The sequence below is a fragment of the Felis catus genome, chromosome B3 (genome assembly GCF_018350175.1).
Source record: "Felis catus isolate Fca126 chromosome B3, F.catus_Fca126_mat1.0, whole genome shotgun sequence".
NCBI lineage: Eukaryota > Metazoa > Chordata > Mammalia > Carnivora > Felidae > Felis > Felis catus.
The window spans coordinates 117,703,079-117,724,617 of NC_058373.1; the positions used below are offsets into that span (position 1 = coordinate 117,703,079).

Genomic DNA, 21,539 nt, shown 5'->3' on the forward strand with positions numbered 1-21,539 from the left:
TGGAATTCTACGCTGAGAAAGAGTTTAACTCTTCCCTATTTATTTATTCAAATTTTTAAATAGCAGTATGGATTTTGTTCTTCGGATTTTAATGCAACACAATCCTTATTGACTTTGTTGCTCAAATTATCCCAGATTTGCCATTAGGAGTTCCTTCAAGTTAGTTCCTGTGTCCTTTAGGCATGCTTTATCAATTTTTGAGCACTTCCCTACTTTCTAGTACCACAGGATGCTCCAGACTTTTCTCGTATCTCCAGCCCTAGGATCAGCCATTTGTCCAAGGGTTCCTAATTCCTTTTACTGGAGAATGGTATTTAGAAACCAGTATCTGGGTACCATGGATCCTCATCGCTTCTGCGTTGTCATTGCTTCTAGGCTCTCGCAGAGAATAGAATTAGGAAGTAAATGTATGTGTAGGTACACGTGCGCACACCTGTATTTATTTCTGTATCTATCTACTATTACATGTAGATATACATGTATACATGTAAAGAACTATACACACACACACATACACACACACATCTTATATAAAATATATAAGCATATAGGTACACAATATGTTATATCAAAAATCATAAATTTATCCTAACACCCCTATTCCACCCCCAACACCACAGGATTCAGTCTAGCCTTCCCTCTTTATTTGACTCTTCTTTCTGCAACATGGAGAAAACAGGCTGTCATTACCACAATATATACTTATTGGTTCGGACCTGTACACACATAAGGTAGTTTCAGAATGACTAACTTATATGCCTGTAAGAAACAAATTTACTAACTAGGGTATGATATTTATATAGTCTTTCTACCTTTAGCCTTAAAACACATAGTCGTGTACTGCTTTCTCAAGTTACTAAAGTTAGTTCTTTGCTTCCCCACCCTTCAGGATGGTTATGCTATCTATTTACATTAGGTTCATTTGCTACTGTTCATGTTCCAGCTTCAGTGCCCACCCCCCCCCCCAACATCCTGGTTGATTTTAGTATTTTCCTGTAATAGGGTATGTACAACATTACCTTGGTCCTAAGTGTCAGCGCTATACAAAAAGGTGTTCTCAGAGAAGTGCTATCCAACCCCTATTTCCCTGTTCTTTCTGCCCCATCCCCTCCCACTGCTGTAGGTAACCAGTCTCTTTAGTTTCTTGTTTATCCTTCCTGTATTTCTTTTATACAAGCAAACAGATATATACTTTTTTTCCTATGCCTTTCTTATAAGAATGGCAGCATACTATGGATACAGATACTGTGTTGACGTCGATTTTTTCATTTAATGATACTAAACGTAGAAATTCCATATCAATTTATAAAAATCTGCCTCATTTTTCTTTACAGCTGCAAGTATTCCAGTGATGGCTATGCCATCATTTATTCAATCATCCTTCTGCATGTGAACATTTAGGTCATTTCCAATATTTTATCACTATAAACAATGCACCCATGAATAACCTTACGCACATGTATTTTCGTAGTGTTATAAGTATACCTTCACGGTAGATTCCTAAAGATGAGATTGCTGAGTCAAAAGGTAAGTGCGTAGTGGTTGTGTTAGGCAGGCATTGCTAAATGTCCCTACAAAAGAGTGGTGCCACTTTGTATTCCCACTGACAATGTATGAGGGTGCCAATTTCCCCACAGCTTCATCAACAGAATGTATTCTCAGACTCTTTCTTCCCAGTTTGACAGGTAAGAAATAGCATCCCAGTCTTTTTTTCATTTGAATTTTTTAAATTATGAGTGTGTTCAGACATTTTTTTTTCAAATGTTTCAGGTCTATTTTTACGTCTTTTGTGACTCTTCTTTCATGTTTTCATCCATTGTCTTTGTTTTTAATTTATTTATTTAAATTCGAGTTTAACATACAGTGTAGTATTGGTTTCAGGAGTAGAACTTAGTGATTCATCACTGACATGGAACACCCAGTGGTCATCCTAACAAGTGCCCTCCTTAATGCCCATCACCCATCTAGCCCACCCCCTCCACCTCCCATTTTCTATCAGGTCTCTGGTCCCTTGTCCCTCAAATGTTAAGAGTTCTTTATATGTTAGGGGTATTAGCTCTTTATTTGTGGCATATGCTGCAAATATATCCTCCCAGTTTGTTAGCTGTCTTTTTACTTTATCATGGTTTTTTACTATGCAAATTTTTTTAATGTTTATTCATTTTGAGAGAGACAGAGAGAGACAAAGGGATTTAGAACAGGAGCAGCGGAGGGGCAGAGGTTGGAAGAAAGAGAATTCCAGGCAGGCTCTGCACTGTCAGCACAGAGCCTGATGCAGGGCTCAAACGCACGAACAGTTAGATCATGACCTGAGCCAAAATCAACAGTCAGACGCCTAACCGACTGAGCCACCCAGGCAACCCTACTATGCAAGTTTTTCTGTAGCCAAATCTGTCAGTATTTTCTTTTATTGCTTCTTAATTCTGAGTCACAGAAAATCTTTCCTTGTATTTAGACTAGAGAGGAATTCACCCACGTTTTCTTCTAATACTAACATGGTTTTATCTTTTATATGTAGATCCCCAGTCCATTTACAGACTGTTCTTATATATTATGTGAGATATGGACCTAATTTTATCTTTTACAAAATGATTACCCTATTGTGTCAGCACCATTCATGAAAATGTAATTAGAGGCAACCTTTATCCTAATACCAAAGGTCCATAGATAGCTGGGTCAATCTATGGGTTTCTTTTCTATTCCATTGGTCTATTTGTCTATACTGTTTTAACCAGAGGCTTTATAGTAAATAAATAATAACTGATAGGGCTAGTCTCCACTCATAATTTGTTGTTTTCAGTGTTTTCTTGACTATTCTAGCGTATTTATTTTTCCACATGAACTTTAGTATCAATTTGTCTAATTCCACAGAAGAGCTTGTTTGGTATTTTTATTGGGTTTGAATTAAATTTGTAAACTCAGGAAGAACTGACATCTTTCTAATGTTGAATCATTCTATCCAAGATCGCAAAAATGTCTTTCCATTTGCTCAAGTCTACTTCTGGGCTTTTTCAAAAGGGTTCCAAACCTGTTTTTGTTTTTTCAAAAAAACCTTTTTTTTCCCCCTTTATATGGGATTTTCACATTATCGTTAAGCTTATTTCTAAGTATTTCTTCTTTGTTGCTATTGTAAATGGGATTGCTGTACTATTGTATCCTAACTGGCTGTTATTTGTGCATGTGAAGGCTATTAATTTTTGTGTGGTAATTTTATCAGCAGATAACATCCTGCTACCTTTAATGTTTGAGGTAACTTTATCATTGCTTCTCTAGGGTTTTCCAGATATACTATTCTAGTTTGTGAATTAGAGTTTTGCTACTTTGTTACCATTCTTATACCAGTAGTTGATTTCTCTTATCTAATCACATTAGTTAATATCTCTAGAATGATGGCAAATAGTTATGGAAATAGTGGGCATCCTTACTTGGTTCCTGATCTTAGTAGAAATGCCTCTAGTGTTTCCCCATTAAATAAAATAACGGATTTAGTTCTAAGGTATAACAAGTTTATCATATTAAGAAATATCCCACAGGGGCGCCTGGGTGGCTCAGTCGGTTAAGCGTCCGACTTCAGCTCAGGTCACGATCTCGCGGTCCGCAAGTTCGAGCCCCGCGTCGGGCTCTGGGCTGATGGCTCAGAACCTGGAGCCTGCTTCCGATTCTGTGTCTCCCTCTCTCTCTGCCCCTCCCCTGTTCATGCTCTGTCTCTCTCTGTTTCAAAAATAAATAAACGTTAAAAAAAATTTAAAAAAAATATCCCACAATTCCTGATTTGTTGAGTGTTTTTTTTTTAAGTCACGAATAGGTGTTGAAACTACCTTGTGATTTTGAAAACTGATAAATAAAGGGAAAGAACCAAGCATTTATCCTACCTTTTCTATATAATCTAAACTTGAGAGTAACCAAATATAAGGTTGGAAAAGTTTCTCTTTGCAGTAATTCTACTCCAGCTAGTAAACAAAGAAGAAATTATAAAATAAGAATATCACTATTTTGCAACCTCTAATGACACAGTCAGTCTAGGGGCACCTGAGTGGCTCAGTGGTTGGGTGTCTGACTCTTGATTTTGGCTCAGGTCATGGTCTCACGGTTCATGGGTTCAAGCCCCATGTCAGGCTCTGCGCTGACAGTGTAGAGCCTGCTTGGGATCCCCTCTCTCCCTCTCTCTCTGCCTCTTCCCCGCTTGTGCTTGTTCACTCCACTCTCTCTCAAAAATAATAAACATTTTAAAAATAATCAAGTTGAAGATCATCAATAGCTTCCACATTCACAAAAAGAATTGTACCAGGCATTAAATACTTCCTGATAAAAGAATACACACTACTTATGAAGTAGTCTTGAGATATATATGTGTGTGTGTATGAGTATATATATACATATATATATATGTATATATACACATATAATCAATTCCCATATATACTATATTATAATATATATTTTCTAATATTAGAGCCAGAGAGAAAGAGCCTGAATTTGATGAGGATTCTAGTTCTAAGCACCAATATACAAGAGATATAAGAGACAGAGGGAAATGTCAAACACCAGTATAGGGATGTAGTCAGTAAAAATACAGTCCTGGGAAACTCGGCTGAACAAATTAACTGATTTCTTAAACAAAAATTCAAGGGGGAAAAAAGAGAGCAAAATGGAGGGGAAACATACATGTTAAAAGAAACTTTAAAGACATATCAACTAATTGCAAAGTATGAGCCTTATCTGGATCCCAATTCAAATAAACGAGCTACAATAAAAAAACATTTAAGACAGTTTAAGGCAAGGCAATACTGAAGACAATTGCGGCAATAGGAATGTTAACTGGATGTTTGGTTATATTAAGGAATTATTGATTCTTTTTTAGTTATGTCAACATTTTTGTCACTCTTGTTAAAAAGTAAGTCCTTATCTTTTGGGGAAACATGAAATATTTACAGGTAAAGTGATATTATGACCAGGATTATGTGGGAGGATGTGGGAGGATTTATAAAACAAGACTAGACAGTATTGATCATAGTTGAAGCTGGTGGTAGGGTCTATCAGTTTCATTATTTTCTGTACCTTTGTATAAGTTTGAAATCGTCTGTAACAAAAAGTGTGTTTTTTTTAAATTCTGCATTTATTAGAGTTAACGTTTAGACCCAATGAGATCACGTACTCTGGAACATGGTGTAAATGGTCAGGCACATCCCAACCATAAGCAGTGGGCACCACTGTCTGTCACTGAACCCTCAAGGGAAAGTGGCAGTGAGGTAGCCTCTGGCTGTCACCTCCTACACCTCCCTCCACAGACACAGAGAGCACCCAAGGTCCCTGTTGGGCAAGGAGGGGTTCTGACATTTTCCCCAGGAGCCCAGTGACAAGATTCCTTCCTTCTTTTCCACCCCTCTAAGGATTCCCAGACCCTTGGATTTCTCCCTCCTGCAAGGGAAGTCCCAAACTCACATCATTCTCCGAGGTCCCACAAAGGATGCAGGATTTGCACTCTATGCACTGCCACTTGTAGGTCTTGACGGCCTCGGTCATGTTCAGGGTGAACTGCAGGCAGGTTGGGTGACCTGCAAGAAGCAGAAATGGCAGCATAAGGGCCACAGGATCTGACCTGTCACCCCTCAACATCACTTTAACCAAAAACACATTTATGCCCAACTTAGAGGAAGGGCAGGTAGCACAGGCTGGGGAAAAACTGGGCCCCTACCCACACCCCTCACGGCCACCTGCAGTTACATCAGATCAAGGCCCAAGAGAGATATTGGCATTAACCCTGTTACCAGGGATAGATGCCATCCACGTCCTCTTGCCCTAAGAGTCGCGTCCCCTTGAAGGTGTAACCGGTCGATGAGGACAGAAAGTGGCGATCAGAGAGGAAGAGAAGGGAAATTGTGGAGTGTACTGTACAAGGCAGCACCATGAAAGTCACCAGCATTTCGACCCAAACCTCAGCATCAACCGTGACAGGAGCAACACATAAGAGCTGTTTGGAGCTAGGCCTTCCAACCTGCACAGTTGTCCACATTCACACTGCCTCCAGGCACAGGGAGTAGGTCAGAAGGAGCGTGTGAGCTTTCCCAGGGCAGAGTCCAGGGGCTCTGTGAAATAGCACTGCACTGCTATGTAAAGAATCCATGCCCACACCCAGGACACTAGTAGAAGTTCACGCCCTGCACGGTAACAGGAACCATGGAGGAGAGCGGCCTGGCAGGCAGGGCAAAAAAGTGTACCATAGCATCACAATGACCAGGTCTATCCACTGGTCCTTACTCTTCTCCATCCCAAGTATCATGTTAGCCAAACCATTAGCAAATCAGGGGTGGACACTAATTGGGGTTGGACATTAAGCTGTGACCTAAGAGCACACAGTCCCAGTGGCCCATCATCCAAGGCTTGGCATGAAGGGCTGGACTCTCTTTGCAGCCATGGCACACCCAAAAGAGAGATGCCAGCCCTGAGAGAGCAGCTATGAGCCATAGAATGTGAAGACTCTTGGCCTTCTATTTGGCAGGGAAGAGAAACTTGGGTGATGTCCCCAGGTTTTGCAGGAATCTGCCCACAGCACCCAAGGCAATGTCCATGACTGACTCTGTCACAAAAGAACTGGGAGCTCTGCTGGGGGTTCACCCTTTTCCAGAGACCCCAGCTCCACCAAACCCACCACATAGTGTATTGCATTGCTTCTTGCTTGTAAGGGAATGTGTTCTCCCAAAGAAGAATACTAAAGAGAGGGGACACCCTCTCTTTAGTCCTACCAACCTAGTACCCTCCACAGATAGTCAGGACCCCACATGGTAGCACCACCCCTTGGCAAAGCCACATCCCAGCAGGAGGTCCCCATTTCCTCCCTTCCAAATATTCAGAGGGCTGGTTACATTGTGGTCATTCGGGAACATGCTGTCTATTCAGTCAACATAAGGATCCTTCAAATATGAGCGTCCACAAATATAAATCTCACGGAGTCCTCTCTGAGAGAATAAGAGTGGGGATGGAAATGACTCATCAGTGCGGAGCACGGGGGACACTTAGCAAGGAACACACAGAAGCATCGAGAGAGGGCAGATCTAAAAGCTTTTCAAGGACTCACCAGGTGCCATCCAACTTAGAAGTTCCCACAGCTCTGAATTAATAAGGCTCTCAAAGTGCCACCATGGCAATGACCCAGAGAGAAACAAGCCCAGATGAATATCCAGCTGATATTCTTGAAAACATCTCAAAGATCTGTCTAAGAATGACACAGGGTTGTTCTCAATTCCAATCTCCCAGAAAGAATACTGGGGTGGGAATGAGAGAGAAAACACCAGCTTGAGGTTCTGAGTGGTATGGGCTGTGGATGTCCAGGATCTCAGACAGGGCACCCCTGGGTAGGTTGAAGATGAGTCCACGGAGCAGATACCCATATATGCAAGTCAATTTTGCCCAGTTCTGTGGCTTCATCTCAGCCACAACCAGCTGTCTTGAGATAATTGTTCATTAACTTAACAGGCATTCCCTGAGCACCTGCTAGGCCACTCATTGCATTAGACAAAAAAAGATACAGTGGTGAGCAAGGCACCCCAAACCCCTCTAATGCAGCCAGAGAGAACTCAAATTAATAAGCTACATGCACACTTACCGTTGTGTGATAGGTTCCATGAAGGAAAATCATAATGAAACAAACCACAGTAGAACCTCACCTAGTCAGAGATGTCAAGGAAACCATCCAAGCAAGATCTTTAAGCTGATACCTGACAGATAAAGAGGACTTAGCTGGTTTGGAGGAGGGAGGGTGAGAGGCAGTAGAGAGGTACCTGGAGCCAGATTACACAGGGACCTAGAGCCCTTATTTAAGGATTCGGAGCTTGAAAACCATTAAAGGGTTTTAAGCAAGGTGTTGACTGGATCACACTGTGTTTTAAAGGAGCATTCTTTAGCATGAGAGACCTTTGGGGTGATGAAGCAGTCTGTACCTTGATGGTGGTGGCGATTACATATGTGGAAGATTGCATAGAGCCGTACATATACACACATGAGTACTCATGCATGTGTATGCCTGTAAAACCAGTAAAATGTGAATAATTGCATCGATGTCAGTTGCCTGGCTTTGAGAGTGTACTATAGTTATGTAAGCCGGTACCATGGGGAGAAACAGAGCAAAGGGTGCACGGGACCTCTGTGTAATATATTTTTGTAACTTTCTAAGAAGCTATCATCATTTCAAAATAGAAAGTTGAAAGGATATTTTTAAATAAGGAAAGCACAAATAAAGATTCAAATCATCAAAAAGGAAGGTAGGAAGGAAGAAGCTGCTGTCTAAGAAAAGAATGTGTTGGGGAACAGGGGGAAAGGGAGGTACAAGAATTGCTGCCAGGAAGCCAGTCAGAAGCTACTGGGAGAGAGACAAGGATGGTTAAGCTAAGGTGGAGATTTCAGAGTATTAAAGAAATCACTGATAGGACTCAAAAACTGTTTGAATGTTGGGAGTGTGGGGAGAAAGAGATGATGAGAATATTCTCAAGGTTCTGGATCTAAGAACCTGGGTGGGTTATGCAATAGCTTTACTCAGACGAGAAAGACTATAATAAGCATAGAAGGACTTGATGCAGAGCAGGGAGAGAGGGCTTCTCTCTGTCTGGGGCATGTTGAACTTGGGAAGTTTGGGAGACTTCTGGTAGAAATGTCAAGTGGAGAGTCAAATATATGGATTTATAACTCAAGAGAGAAACATGGACTAGACATATAAATTTAGGAGCCGTTGCTAAATAGGTGGTCATCGAAACCATGAGAATTAATGAAGTCATCGAAGAGAAGGGCAAAGGGAAGAGAAAGGATGAGGAGAGAACAGAGGGGAGAGAAAAAGGTCTAGGACTGCACATAGAGAACTCAACTATTTAACAATGAAAAGAAAGAACCAAGAGAGGAGACTGGGAAGGATGGCCAGGGAGGTAGATACAAACTATGCAAGCATGGGGTCAGAGCAGACAAAAGAAGAGATTTCAAGGAGAAAGGGTGGTCAGTTGTGTTGACTTCCACAGGTTCTTGGTTTATCATTGCTTAATAAAGACCCAGAGTGAGGGAGTGTTGACAGATCAGAGCAAAAGCTGCCCTACTAATAGTAACACTCCAGGAGTGTCATCTTCCCTAGGAAGGAAGGTCAGCACATTCCAGAACACGACATGGAATTCAGTAGCCAAATGTGCATGTGGGGCTGCCTCTGTGGGTAGGGATGGAGGGTGGCATGTGTGCTTTGTGCCAACAACATTCCACAAATATTTATTAAGAGCTAATTCTATATTCAAGTTCTCTTAGACCACTGTGCCAAGCTCTGAAGACATTTTCTGGAATAGCTTTGGACCAGTGAACAGTAGCAAGTGGTTTCTGGAAACTCCTGTTGGAAGTCTCTGAAAATATCCTATGGGCTTTTTCTGTGTTTCTGTCTTGAGAAAGTCATCAGGGTCCCCAAAGGGAACAAAGCTCACACAGCCTACCCCCGACTCCTAACACCCCCAGTAAAATGCAGAAGTAGGATTAGCCTTAGCACTAGCTACAGAGCTCTGTCAGCTCAAAATTCAAGGCATCACTGAAGATCAAGAGGAAAGTAGAGAATGCAACGTCTTAGCTGGGGAGGGTGAGGCACAAGAAGTTAAGTCACACAAGCAGCCATTAGCAGGTGAAAAAATTATGTCTAAAACTAAATCCTCTGTGTTGTCACAACAGGTTGACTGCCTGTTGCCTGTCTCTAATAACTGGAAAAATCATTTGCTAGATAAAACTGTAAGAATACAAATTCTTATCTACCATAGAAATGACTGAAATAATGCATACTGTTGGACAAAGGAAAAAGTTTCTAAGGAAAATGCTAGTAACCCATTCCTGAGTTTGACTCCGAAAACTCCTCATTTTTGCCCAGAACTACTTTCTAAAATCCTTGGAAGTAAGACAGTAGATATAGTCTTTCCAATTCAAGGGTAGAAAAAAGAGACACATTGGTGTAAAAAAATTTTTTACTTATAGTCACTTGCTACTTAAAGATGCCCATTTCAACTCTTTTGTAAAGTTAACTATAATTCTGTAAGGCATTTGCTTGGAAATTTAGTTTTTCTTATCTCCAGCCTCCTTAAAGCAAGGAATACCTGTATTGCTATTTAAATAGCCCTATGGAGTGAAGGGGAAACAACCCTTCCCAGGTCTCTGTGGGCGAGATGAATCAACAGGACATTTATAAGATTCCAATTACCAAAATGAATTTAGAAAGTGCTGCAGTGTGAATGACTCATCCCAGCCAGATCATTAGAAACCAAGTCCTTCCTGAGTGTTCCACCAAATTTCTTCCATCGGGAGAGTTCAGTAAATCTTCTGCCTGCTTATTTAGTTGGTCCTATAGTGACTTGGTGTGAAGATGCATTCCTAATCCAGCTCTAACTCCTTCCAAAATTGACCTCCATCCTCTGTAAAAGTTGAAAAAAATTTAACACATGGTCACCACGTGCTAGAAACCTAACTTCTGAACAGTGTTTTCAGACAATAGGAATTTGGCTCCAGGGTGCTATTGCAGAAGGTAGGAAGAAAGGGGAAACCAGTAGGATTTAAGAAGCTTCTCAGAAAAGAAGAGACTAAGAGAGTGAATGAGACTAAGGTGAATGCACTATAACCTACCGAGCTCAGTAAAAAAAAGAGAGGGCTGGCATCTGAAAGCAGTGACAACTCCCTCGCCACTCGAAGAACACAGCTCATGACTTCTCAGAACCCCTGGACTAGCTACGGAGAATGTTCCGGGGACAGCAAACGGGATTTCATGGTATTTGAGTGAGAAGGCACACAGATAAATATCCAGGCAAAAACCAGTTTCACACTCACATCTCTTCCTACACATGCTCATATACAGCTGCCCACACACATGGGTATTTCCAACTTTTCAGAGACGAAAATATCTAAGTATACCTTGTTGATTAAGCTCACATTACGAGTGTGACTTAGAAGTTACCAGAAGTCATTAACCAGTCAATATCACTCTACAGATATGCAGCACAGTGAGAAAAACACAGTTCATTTTCAACAAACCCTGGGCAAAGCTGGACAAAGTGCTGTGACACATATCTCTTATATTATGACCCTTATTAAGAGAGTTTTTTACTTCATCATCACCAATATTGAATTTGGACTAGGCTAAGCCACATTGCTGATTAAATGACAGCTCCAGAAAAAAAAACCCACAGCATTATCTTGCTAGCTGTGTGCTAAAAATATAAATAAAACAGATACAAATAACTGTGGAACTAGCATAGTCTATTATTTATTCATTGTGAAATTATAAACACCTAATTATATTTTATTTCCTTATTTATCAGTGTTGATCTCTTAAAAACCAATTTCTCAGGAAAGAAAAACCTAAATATCCATGATTTCCAGGCAAGTAAGTGCAAGCCTCAAATTGCACTCGTTGGTCTGATGCTTAGTTTATAGAAATTACATTATATAAAATATGTAGGATCAATTCCAGTCTGAAATAGCACCAAAATCAGGTCTCCATGGGCATTCATTAAAAAATAATTTGGCTCAAATTTCTAACAGTTTCCTATATTCATACACACATAAAGTTTCTAATATTTACATATTGCAAAAATATGTAAGAAGCTTTAGCTGAAGAATTATGCAAAGTGCAGTCAAATTGGAATCATCCATGCTAAAGAGTAATTTGAGGAGAAAAAAATATTACTAGCTCACTCTGGGAAGCCTCTCATTCAATCAGATCCATTCATTCTCACTTATTCTCTCTCCCTCACTCCTCTCTGTCTCTCTCTGTCTCTGTCTCTGTCTCCCCCTCCCTCTATTTCTCTCGCTCTCTCCTTTCCACCCCCCTCCACTCTGAGACTCAGCTTGTCAGGTAGAGGGAATGAGGCTCTGAATCATTATACTTCATCTGTAAAGGAGAGAGCCAATTCTGAGCAATCGAGAATTCAACCCCTGCACACACATATTATGACAAGTATGTTAACCAGGCACTGCTTCTTCACATAGCTTATTTCCCAGGCCCTGCTTTGTAAACCTTCTGTAGTGGTCTGCAGGTTCAACTCTCATCTGCCCCAGCGTTACTTCTAACGCTAAGACATCCACAAATCAATGACACAATAGCATTCCAGAGGCACCCGTGTGGCTCCCTTTTTTCCTCATCGTTTTTAATGTACTTCAAAGAAGACAAAGAAGAGAAGGAGAGTAGAAAGGGTAAAGACCAAACAGACAAACACGCATTAAAAATAAATGACGGTATGAGCCATAGCTGCCTTTTGCTTGGGCAACACTTCACTGTGCAGCAGGTTCAACTAGTCATAGAGGTGTCCTCATCCTCCCTCAAAGCTGCCAAACTCTAGGGCACCCAGATGTCTTGTGCAAGGCAAACCACAGACATTGTTACACTGGCCATTATTATCAATAACTATATAAAGCATATTCATGCAAAAGCATTAGAGGCACATTTAGTGGGCTAAACAGCTAAGGGCTTGTGGCATCATTCTCAAAGTGCCCTAGAAATCCTACCCCCCTCCAAGTTTTCATGGTCAAGAATAGTTCAAGACAGGGCACCTGGGTGGCTCAGTCTGTTAAGCGTCTGACTCTTGACTTTGGCTCCTCATCATGAGTTTAAGCCCCTCATCAGGCTCAGTGCTGACAGCTCAGAGCCTGCTTGGGATTCTCTCTCTGTCTCTCTGACCTTCCCCTGCTCACTCTCACTCTCTCTCTCTCTATCAAAATAAATAAATAAATAAACTTAAAAAAAAAAAAAAAAGAATGGTCCAAGATAGAGTCTCATCTATAAACCTGAAGGCATGTGGTTGGTCGTCTTCGAGTGAAATAATGGAATAAGTCAGCCTTGACCTGGACTTACATAACTTACCTGACTGGCCCAGGTGAGGACCAAGGCACAGCATTAGAAAGAAGTCAAGAGCCATGGTAATGATCCCAGCATCCCTAATGAGTCACTGCAGGTGAGGACCAAGGATAATTTATCCATTCACTCATTCCCTTGATAGTATTGTTGAATAAATGAATGTGGTGGGCACTCTTCTAGGCATTGGGGATACACCAGCGAGAAAAACCAAACCCTGCCCTCATGGAGCAAGTACCACAATTTGAGATATATTGCAGCATCTGAGCACTTGTCCCTTGGACAAGTCATTTTGCCTCTCTGAGCACTAGTTTTCCAATACATTAAATGAAAGGATAAAAACCTGCTATCCATAAAGCTGTAGCTCTGTGCCTATGCCACTCACAAACAGTATTTTTAGAGATATCATTAATCCCAAATTGCCCATCTGGTTGGTGGGATAAACAAAGCTTCTAAAGTTGCCAGCTAAAACTCAAAGGGAAAACAGGAACTAAGAAGGAAATTAAAACAAGCAGTTAGTGCTGCTAGATTCATGTCAACTTTTCCACTGGGCTAGCCCAGTATTAATCCAATACCATGACAGAAAGCAAAAGAAATCTAGAAACCTAAAGCACTTCCATCGACCACACCACCTATCCCCATGCAATAAGTTGGACCTCTTCAGATGTGCTGTCAATGAATCTGCAGACAGAGGCCTTGGGAAGTTTTCATCCGTGAAGAATATTGGATCTGGGTCGAGCTGGTCATGTGATAGTGGGCAGGTATTGCAAGGCCGGCAGTGGAAGAAGAGGGTCACCAATACATATTCAGGAGAGAGGACAGGCTGGAGATGTAGATTTAGAAATAATCCAGTGTGGGTGGTAGATGAAACCTTGGCACTTGGTGAAATATTCAGGGAGAGACCACAGAGTAAAATATTAAAGGGATTTTGTTGGAAGGAGAGGGAAGGGTAACCATTGGAATGAAGCAATTCAGGCTGATTTGACTTTCAAAACTTTAGCTGGAAGTGTAGATTGTAGGCAGCCATCTGCCAGTGATGTTTGCTCCACAACAGTGTGTGGAGGCCAGACTGAATCATTGTTCAGAGCCAAACATCAATATCAGATGTGAATCCCTGACAGTGGCTGTGCATTTCGGGCCTCTCTGGACATTAAGAGCATCCAGTCATGGGGGTTGGCTAAAGGCTCTGGGTTTTCCTTGGAAACGTGAGCCTGAAGAAAAAACTGTTGCTCATGTTAGAGACTCTGTAATCCCTGTGCTTCCTTCTTGAGGGTTTTGTGGCATAACTGATGGGTAGCTGTTGGAAAAGAGCAGTTATTCATCAATACTTCATTACCTGTATCCTCTGGCTGTCAATCTTCCACGAATTAGAAGATGGATTCATGGGTGGTCTAAGTTCTTGAGTTCTCTGAGAACCTATGAGATGGTATTCTAATTTATTTCTTTCAAAAATATTTGAGTTGTACCAAGTCAAAAGAAAAAACATACTTTCTTGTTTTTTTTTTTTTATCCTTTTCTATGTGACACTGGGAAGAAATCATAGAAGTGCCTGGAAGCAGAGGAGTGATACTATGCCTGTGACACTTTGTTTTACGTTTGATTTTTAAATCACTTTTAGTCTATTTTTGAGGGTTCTTCTGGCTGCAGTTTATTGCTTGTGATCAGGTTCTTACAGAAAAATAATTCCATCTAATTTGACCAAATTCACTGAGCACCTACAAACTGCTAGGAACTGTACTAAGTGATAAAGTTTCAAAAACAAATGAGACATGGGTCCTGCCTCGAGCAGCTCAAGTTTAGGAGGTGTGATAGGCAGCCTGTAAGATGGCCACTAACCCCCCCCCCCTTCCTGGTATTTATAAGCTTATATAATTCTCTCCTCTTGAGTGTGGGCTGGACTTACTGAATCATCTCTATCAAGTAGAATATGAGAAGTGATGGGATGTCCCTTCTAATATGGAGTAATAAAAAGACTGTGGCTTGCATCTTTGGCATACTCTCTTATGTTTTCTCACAAACCGCTCTAAGGGAAGCCAGCTGTTGTGTTGTGAGATGATCTATAGAGAGGTCTATATTGCAACAAATAAAGGGAGGCCTCAGTCCAACAGTCTTGGAGGCAATGAATCACTTACATGGCCATAACCATGTAAGTGAGCTTAGAATTAGAACCTCTCCTGTAGAGCCTTCAGATGAGATCACAGCCCTAAATGATAAGTTGACTGCCACTTCATGGGAGACCTTGATCCAGAGGCACCCAGCTAAACCATGTATGTTCCTGTCCACAGAAAGTATGAGGTAATAAATGCTTATGGTTTAAGCTATTAGGTTTTGGAGTAATTTGTTATACAGCAACAAATAACTATTATAGGTCGTATTTTTTTAAATGACTATAATACAATATACCTAGTACTATAAAAGGGAATGAATAAAGTGATTATAGATGGAGAAGCAATAAATAAGGGGGGGTGGGGCTTGGGAAAAGCCTGAGCGGAGGTAGCATTTGATCTGGGCCTTGAAGGATGAAGAATTATTTGCTAAGTGGGAAAAAAGAGAGAGAGAGAAAAGAGCATTACAGAGTTTAAGGTGCATGGTCCACTTAAGCAAAACAGCGTATCTCAAAGAGAACAGGAGAAAAGGCAAGTGGCAGAAGATAATGCTAAAAAGGTAAGAAGAAAGATTGTCAAGGGTCCCTTATGCAGGCGTGGAGATCTGAATTTGACTCTGTAGGCACTGAGGAACCCTCAGAGATTTTTAAGCAAGGACCTGATTTGCTTACATGCATGCTTTGGAGAGATGACTCTGGTGGCAGGGCAAAGGGTAGATTAGTGGAGATGGCTGGGGCAAGATGATCAGTTACAATACCACTTATTCTACAAATTTTTATTGAGCACTTGTGATGTGCCAGGCACTGCGGAGAGTGCTAAGCAATGAGTTACACAGACAAAAGTTCTACTAATGTTGAGCTTAGGTTCCAGAGTGGGGGCACTAGTCCAGGACCAGCTTTATAACTGCAGGAATAAATCAGGGAAACATTTGAGGGGTAGAACTGGTCAACAGAACATGATTCTTACCTGGATACAGGTGTGAGCAAGAGGAAGGACTCAAAGATGACACCAAGATTCCTAGATTGGGCTGAAGAGTGGATGGGCCACACTGTTAGCTGAGATGGGTATGGAGGGCTTGCAAAGAGTAATATAGATTCAGTTTTGGCACGTGGCACTTGTGCAAGTGAGACATTTGGTGAAGATGTCCAGTGTGAGTGAGAAAATATGGGTCTATGTTCAGGAGAGAGGACAGGCTGAAGATGTAGATTTATAAATCATCAGGTAGGGGCGGTAGATGGAGCCCTGGAACTTGGTGAGATACTTGGGTAGAGACCACAGAGGGAAGGGCGGGGAGGGTAACCACTGGAACTGAAGGCATTACAGGGCATCGACAAGAGAACTCAGTGAGAAAGAGACTACGTTGTCACAAAAGGGCCAGAAGAGCCCGGAGAGAGTCCTTCAAGGCATCCAAGGAAAAGGAAAGGATGGCCACACCATCAAGTGAGAGAGGAGGGAAGATAAGAACTGAAAAGAATAAGCCATTGATCACTGGACAAAGTGGTCTCTGGGAGTAGTGCACCCTCACGCCTCTCTGGATGGCTGGATGTTTTCAGCATTGTAGAGGGAAGAATTCACGAGAAGATTCTCTTGCAACATGCTTCTCCTTCCACAGGCTTTGTCCTTCACTCTCAAGCTTGGAAATGCCATATGAAATAGTCTCAGGAATACTGTCTGTATCTGTTTCCATTCATTGATAGCAGGGGTCAGTTTTTGACAGAGATTCCACGGCCAAAGTTACAGCCTACCAGGATCAGTTTCCATCCTGTCCCCAGAGATGCATCAAGTCTCTGGAAGCCAGTTCTTTCTCTCTAACCTTGGACTGAAGCTCTTCAGTCCCCAGTTTCAGACCCCTGCCTGCAAGTCTGGGGCAGGTCCTGGTGGAGGCTTCTCCCACAGCCCAGAGTCTGGTCAGGTGGATCTGCATATTCTCCAGGAATTCCCACATCCAGGAGGGAAGTTGTTGGCACAGACAGGAGAGCAGCAGACTGAATGGTGAGGAGAGGGGAGGATGGAAATGATCACCAGGCAGCAATGTTGGTGACTGTGGTGCTTTTATAAAATGTCCACAAATTCTTTAATCCTCCTCTTTTCAAGAGTTGGAAGCTAGTCTCCAAACATTGAATGTGGGCTAGACTTAATGAGCTGTTTTAAGAAATAACAGTAAAAGAGGAAGTAACAATATGTAATTGTGGAGTCTATATTATAAAAAGGTAACTCAGGTTTCCATTTTGATCTCTTCCTCCCTCTCCTCCACCCTCCCTCCCTGCCTCCTTCCCTACCCTCTCTCTGGAGAAAGTCAGCTGCTACATTACCAGGTGCCCAATGGAAACACCTACATGGCAAAGAACTGAGAGTGGCCTCAAGCCAACAGCCAGAAGAGAACTGAGGCCCTCAATCTAACAGCCTGAGATGAATGGAGGCCCGTCAACAACACATGAACAAGCGTAGAAGTGACTCCTTCAGCCCGAGTCAACCCTCGAGATGACTGCAGTCCCATCCAACATCTTGCCTACCACCTCATGAGAGAACATGTGCCAAAACCACCCAGCTAAGTCATTCCCAGATTCCTGACCCCCAGAAACTATAAAATAATAAATGTTTGTTGCTCTAAGCTGCTGAGTTTGGGAGTAATTTGTTACACAGCAATAGATAACTAATACACTGGCAAAGGAGGATCAGTAAGGGGTCTGGTGGGAAGGCTCTAGAAAAGCCAGACATTTGACAAGACTCCTGCTGAGGCAGGATCCCAGCCACAGTGAGGGCCAGTGCTGGGCTAAATAATGAAGGCATAAGTGGGGTTTGGGATTTTATCTAATTTCTCCTCCATGGAGGGCTATTACTTTTTAAAGAAATCATCTTTAAAAGAGCTAAGAGTGGAAACTAAGATAATTTAAAGGGTGACGTGGGGGTGACTAGAAAAGGAAGTGAATAGGTGTGAAACCTCACAATGCAACAGAAACACACCCAAAGCCTTCCTGAGTCCAACCTGTTGGCACAGTGTGGGCCAGAGGGCCCTTCTCTACCATCCAAGCTGCTCCCTTTGGCCTCTGTTCTTGCCCTCCCCTCCCCTGTCTCCCCCTCCCCTTGCTGCACCTTCCTTCCACTTTCCTGAGTCTATCTCACCTCCAACAACATTTCTGTTCATCTTCCCTGGAACAAGTCCTCCCTGCTAGCAAGTCAGGGATTTCCTGGAACTTCAACAAACTGATATGAGCAGAACAACAACCTACAGCCAGTATTTTGACCTAAAGCAAGCAATGCTTGGATATCTTCATGATCATTACTCCTAATATTGTCAAGTAAGCATCTTTCTAGTCACTGGTTTCATTGGATGAAATTATTGATTTCATTATTGGGGGGACAACAATCCTGTGAGGTGGGCAGGTCAGATCTAAATATTTCTGATTTACAGGCAAGGAAGCTGCAGTTCAGAATGGTTCTGGCAACAAGCAAACAGTGGATACAGGGCTAGGATCCACATCTCTACACTCGAGTCCTTTGGACCCTTTACCTCACCCCATGGTCTCTCACTACGTGGTTCCAAGATAGCTGACCCACATGAAGCTGCCCAACTCCATTTCAGGTTCCTTAAGTTGCTAAATATAATAGCATTTTCCCCTTTTATTCACAAGAAGTTCACTAAGGCACTGTTGGTCACTGAATTTCTCTGTGCCTCAGTTTTGTCAGTTTGTACCACCCAAAGGTGGTCCAGCTGTCCCCTAAAGCCTTTTTGGCCCTCAATGTTCCATGCCTTGAGAAAAATCTCTCAGAAAGCTGGGCTTCCTCACACAAGAAAAGGCATCAAAACCTCACCATCTCACAGTGACAAATCCCAGAAATCCCTGGGGAAGAATCGCCCGGGAGCAAGCCAGTCCAGCCCATTCAAAGGGACCCTGCAGGCTACCAGAGGTAGGCCAGCAGCCTCTGGTGGCATTACTGGGCTTTGGCACCTAAGAATCTCAACAGAGGTCCCTGACATCACTAGCTACAGCTCCTCTGCCAAAGGCTAGAGAGGGAAGGGGCCATTACCCTCTTCTCACCTCACCAGCCCACTCAATCCTGCTGGCCAGTTATTCCTGCATGGAACCAGGTGTTCAAGTCCTCCCTAGAGCTACCCTAAGTGGATTGCCCATCATCGGCTCTCCCAGTGGAGCCTCTGAGAGAAACACAAAAAGACATCCGGCAACCAGAGCCAATTTCACAACAGGCCCAGACACCTCCATTACCCTGTCAAGCCAAGAAAGGACAGGAGTGTTCCTTATTCACTTTATTTAGAAGAGGAACAAAAGAACATACAGAATGCCCCCCCCCTTCTTGCATTCACCAGACTGTATTGCAGTCATGATGCCTAAAACCCTTATCCTCTACTCTGAACCCCAACAAAGGCTCACCAACTCCTGCCAATCCTCTTCCCTCTTCCCCCTCCAATTTCCCCGAGTCACTAATTCACTTTCCAAATCAAGATGACAGGAGAAAGGAAAATGAGGATGATGATGGTGACAACCAGCCACCCATGAAGCCTCCTACCCAAGCTCCTTGAGCCCCTGAGGTCCCTGATGTCCTTCGACGCTCTCAACAAGAAGGAAACAAAAATCACACTGAACAGACACTGCTCAAAGGAGAAATATCCGTGGGATCCATGGGATTACGTCAAAACCCAGCACGGTCCAGCCTTGTATTAACTCGGCATTTGCTTCCAACTGCCAGCACAAAAGCACCACCAGCTCGGCACTAGTCCTGCATCTGTGGTCACTCAGTCCAGCTCCCAGATCATTTGGCACCAGCCAAATTCTCATCTGAGATTAATCTGCCTTTCCTTATAATCAAATAAACATTTATCCAACAAATTCATGAATAAGATTGATCTCACTGTTTACTTAGAAAGCTGGAGGAGTTGATTTTACACGGGCTTTATTTTTTCCTCCAGATAAATTAGGGAGTTTAGATAGTACAAGAGAAAGCAAATCAATGGCTATTTTCAGTTACCAGCATCTGTCTTCAGATTTAATAGAAATGATTCTCTAAGACAAGTAGTTTATTCAGTACAATAACACCCATCGATGTTAGAGTACCGCAGAAGGAGAGCCTTTCCTGATAGTTTGTAAATGTACACACTTGCCTCACAACTGTCTGAAGATTCACAAAGCCTTTCTGGGTAAGTGATGGTCCACTCCATTTCATAACCAGGGAAACAAAAAGAGTATCTCTGAAATGGCCCTGGTTCACCTGAAGGATTGGTGTGAGAGAATTAGGAATATGTCACCAGAAACCTAACCTCCCTTCAGAGATAACTAAACATGTGTCATATATGCCAGTTTTCCATCCCATACTCATGGCAGACATCACTAATCAATTCGACATTCTCTTCCAATCCTCATGGCTGAGACCTTTGGGTCCTTCTGAACCCAGCACTCCAAGCAACCGTTACCAATCTGAGTTTTCGCATAGAAAGAAAAGAGTTGCTACCCCTGAGCTGGAAGATGTTAAGCTTAATAGGTTAAAAGCCTCCTGTGAGAGTTAAGGATTCAAACCTCAAGCAGTTCGCCAAATATTTAACTCCTGTTTCCTTTTCTGTGGGTCAGAGACCCTTATCCAAACAACTAGGACTGCCAACCGAACAGTGGCCTTGTTTTGTGGTTGGACTAACAGACAGTATTCCCACAGTCACATACTTCTGTTTTCACAGAAGATGATCTGAAAGACCCTTTCTAAAGACACTTTTTTAAATAGTGGTTAATATTTTTTTAAAACTACGCCATCAGTTATGAGGTACTGACCAACCCCTTCTTAAGTAATTCCTCTGTCTCTCATTGCCTGCGGCAGAAAGTAAGCTCCCTAGCATTACAAGCCTCTTTGCTCTCTGGTCACCACTGCCTTTTTAAGATTCATCTTCTTTCATGACCACTGACCAACTACCACTACACCCTATGCAACAGCCACACAGAGAAGCACTTGAATTCCTCCCTCTCCCCACCCCACCCTCCTCCTCCAAAACCTACTCTTTTTGCACTTCACACTTTTGCACACAAAGGTCTCTCTCTCCTATCCTTCAGCTCCCATTCACAGCCAAACCTGTTGAGCAGATGGTCTACACTCTAGCTACATAAAGCACAGTCCATGAACCAGAAGCCCAAGCATCACCTGGGAACTTGTTAGAAACACCCACTCTTGACCTACGACCTTAAATCTGCATTTTAACAAAATCCCTGGGCGACTCATGTGCACAATGAATTTTGAGATGCACCGTCCTAAATCCACTCCTTTCCTTTCTGGGATACCCACTCAGTCTTCATTCTCTCTAATCTGACTTCCCTCCCTGCCTCTCCACCAAATCAACTCTCATCGAATGAGGGAAACTGTCAATTCATATACGAATAAAAGAATCAACGAAATACCACCTCCACCTTTTGCCTACCCTTACAACTTCCATTCATCCTTCAAGGCCAGCCCCACTTCAGTAAAGACCCATGCAGACAAGGAAACCAAAGTGCCAAGAGGCTGGGGCAACTGCCAGACAATAGCCAGAGCAAGCTCTCAGCACCCACATTATTCCACCTTTGAGTGACATCAAGAAAGATGCCCATGAC

General features: G+C 42.4%; 1 protein-coding gene across 6 annotated transcripts in view; it reads right to left on the bottom strand.

Moving 5' to 3' along the window:
- The window catches only part of DPF3 (double PHD fingers 3), a 307,348-nt gene that overhangs the window by 15,061 nt on the left and 270,748 nt on the right, over positions 1–21,539 (bottom strand). For all 6 annotated transcript variants that reach the window (XM_045060175.1, XM_011283320.3, XM_045060176.1 and 3 more), the window contains one exon: positions 5,443–5,555. In XM_045060175.1, coding sequence (XP_044916110.1) covers positions 5,443–5,555 — 113 coding nt within the window. Of the gene's footprint in view, positions 1–5,442; positions 5,556–21,539 lie in introns of those variants that run through there.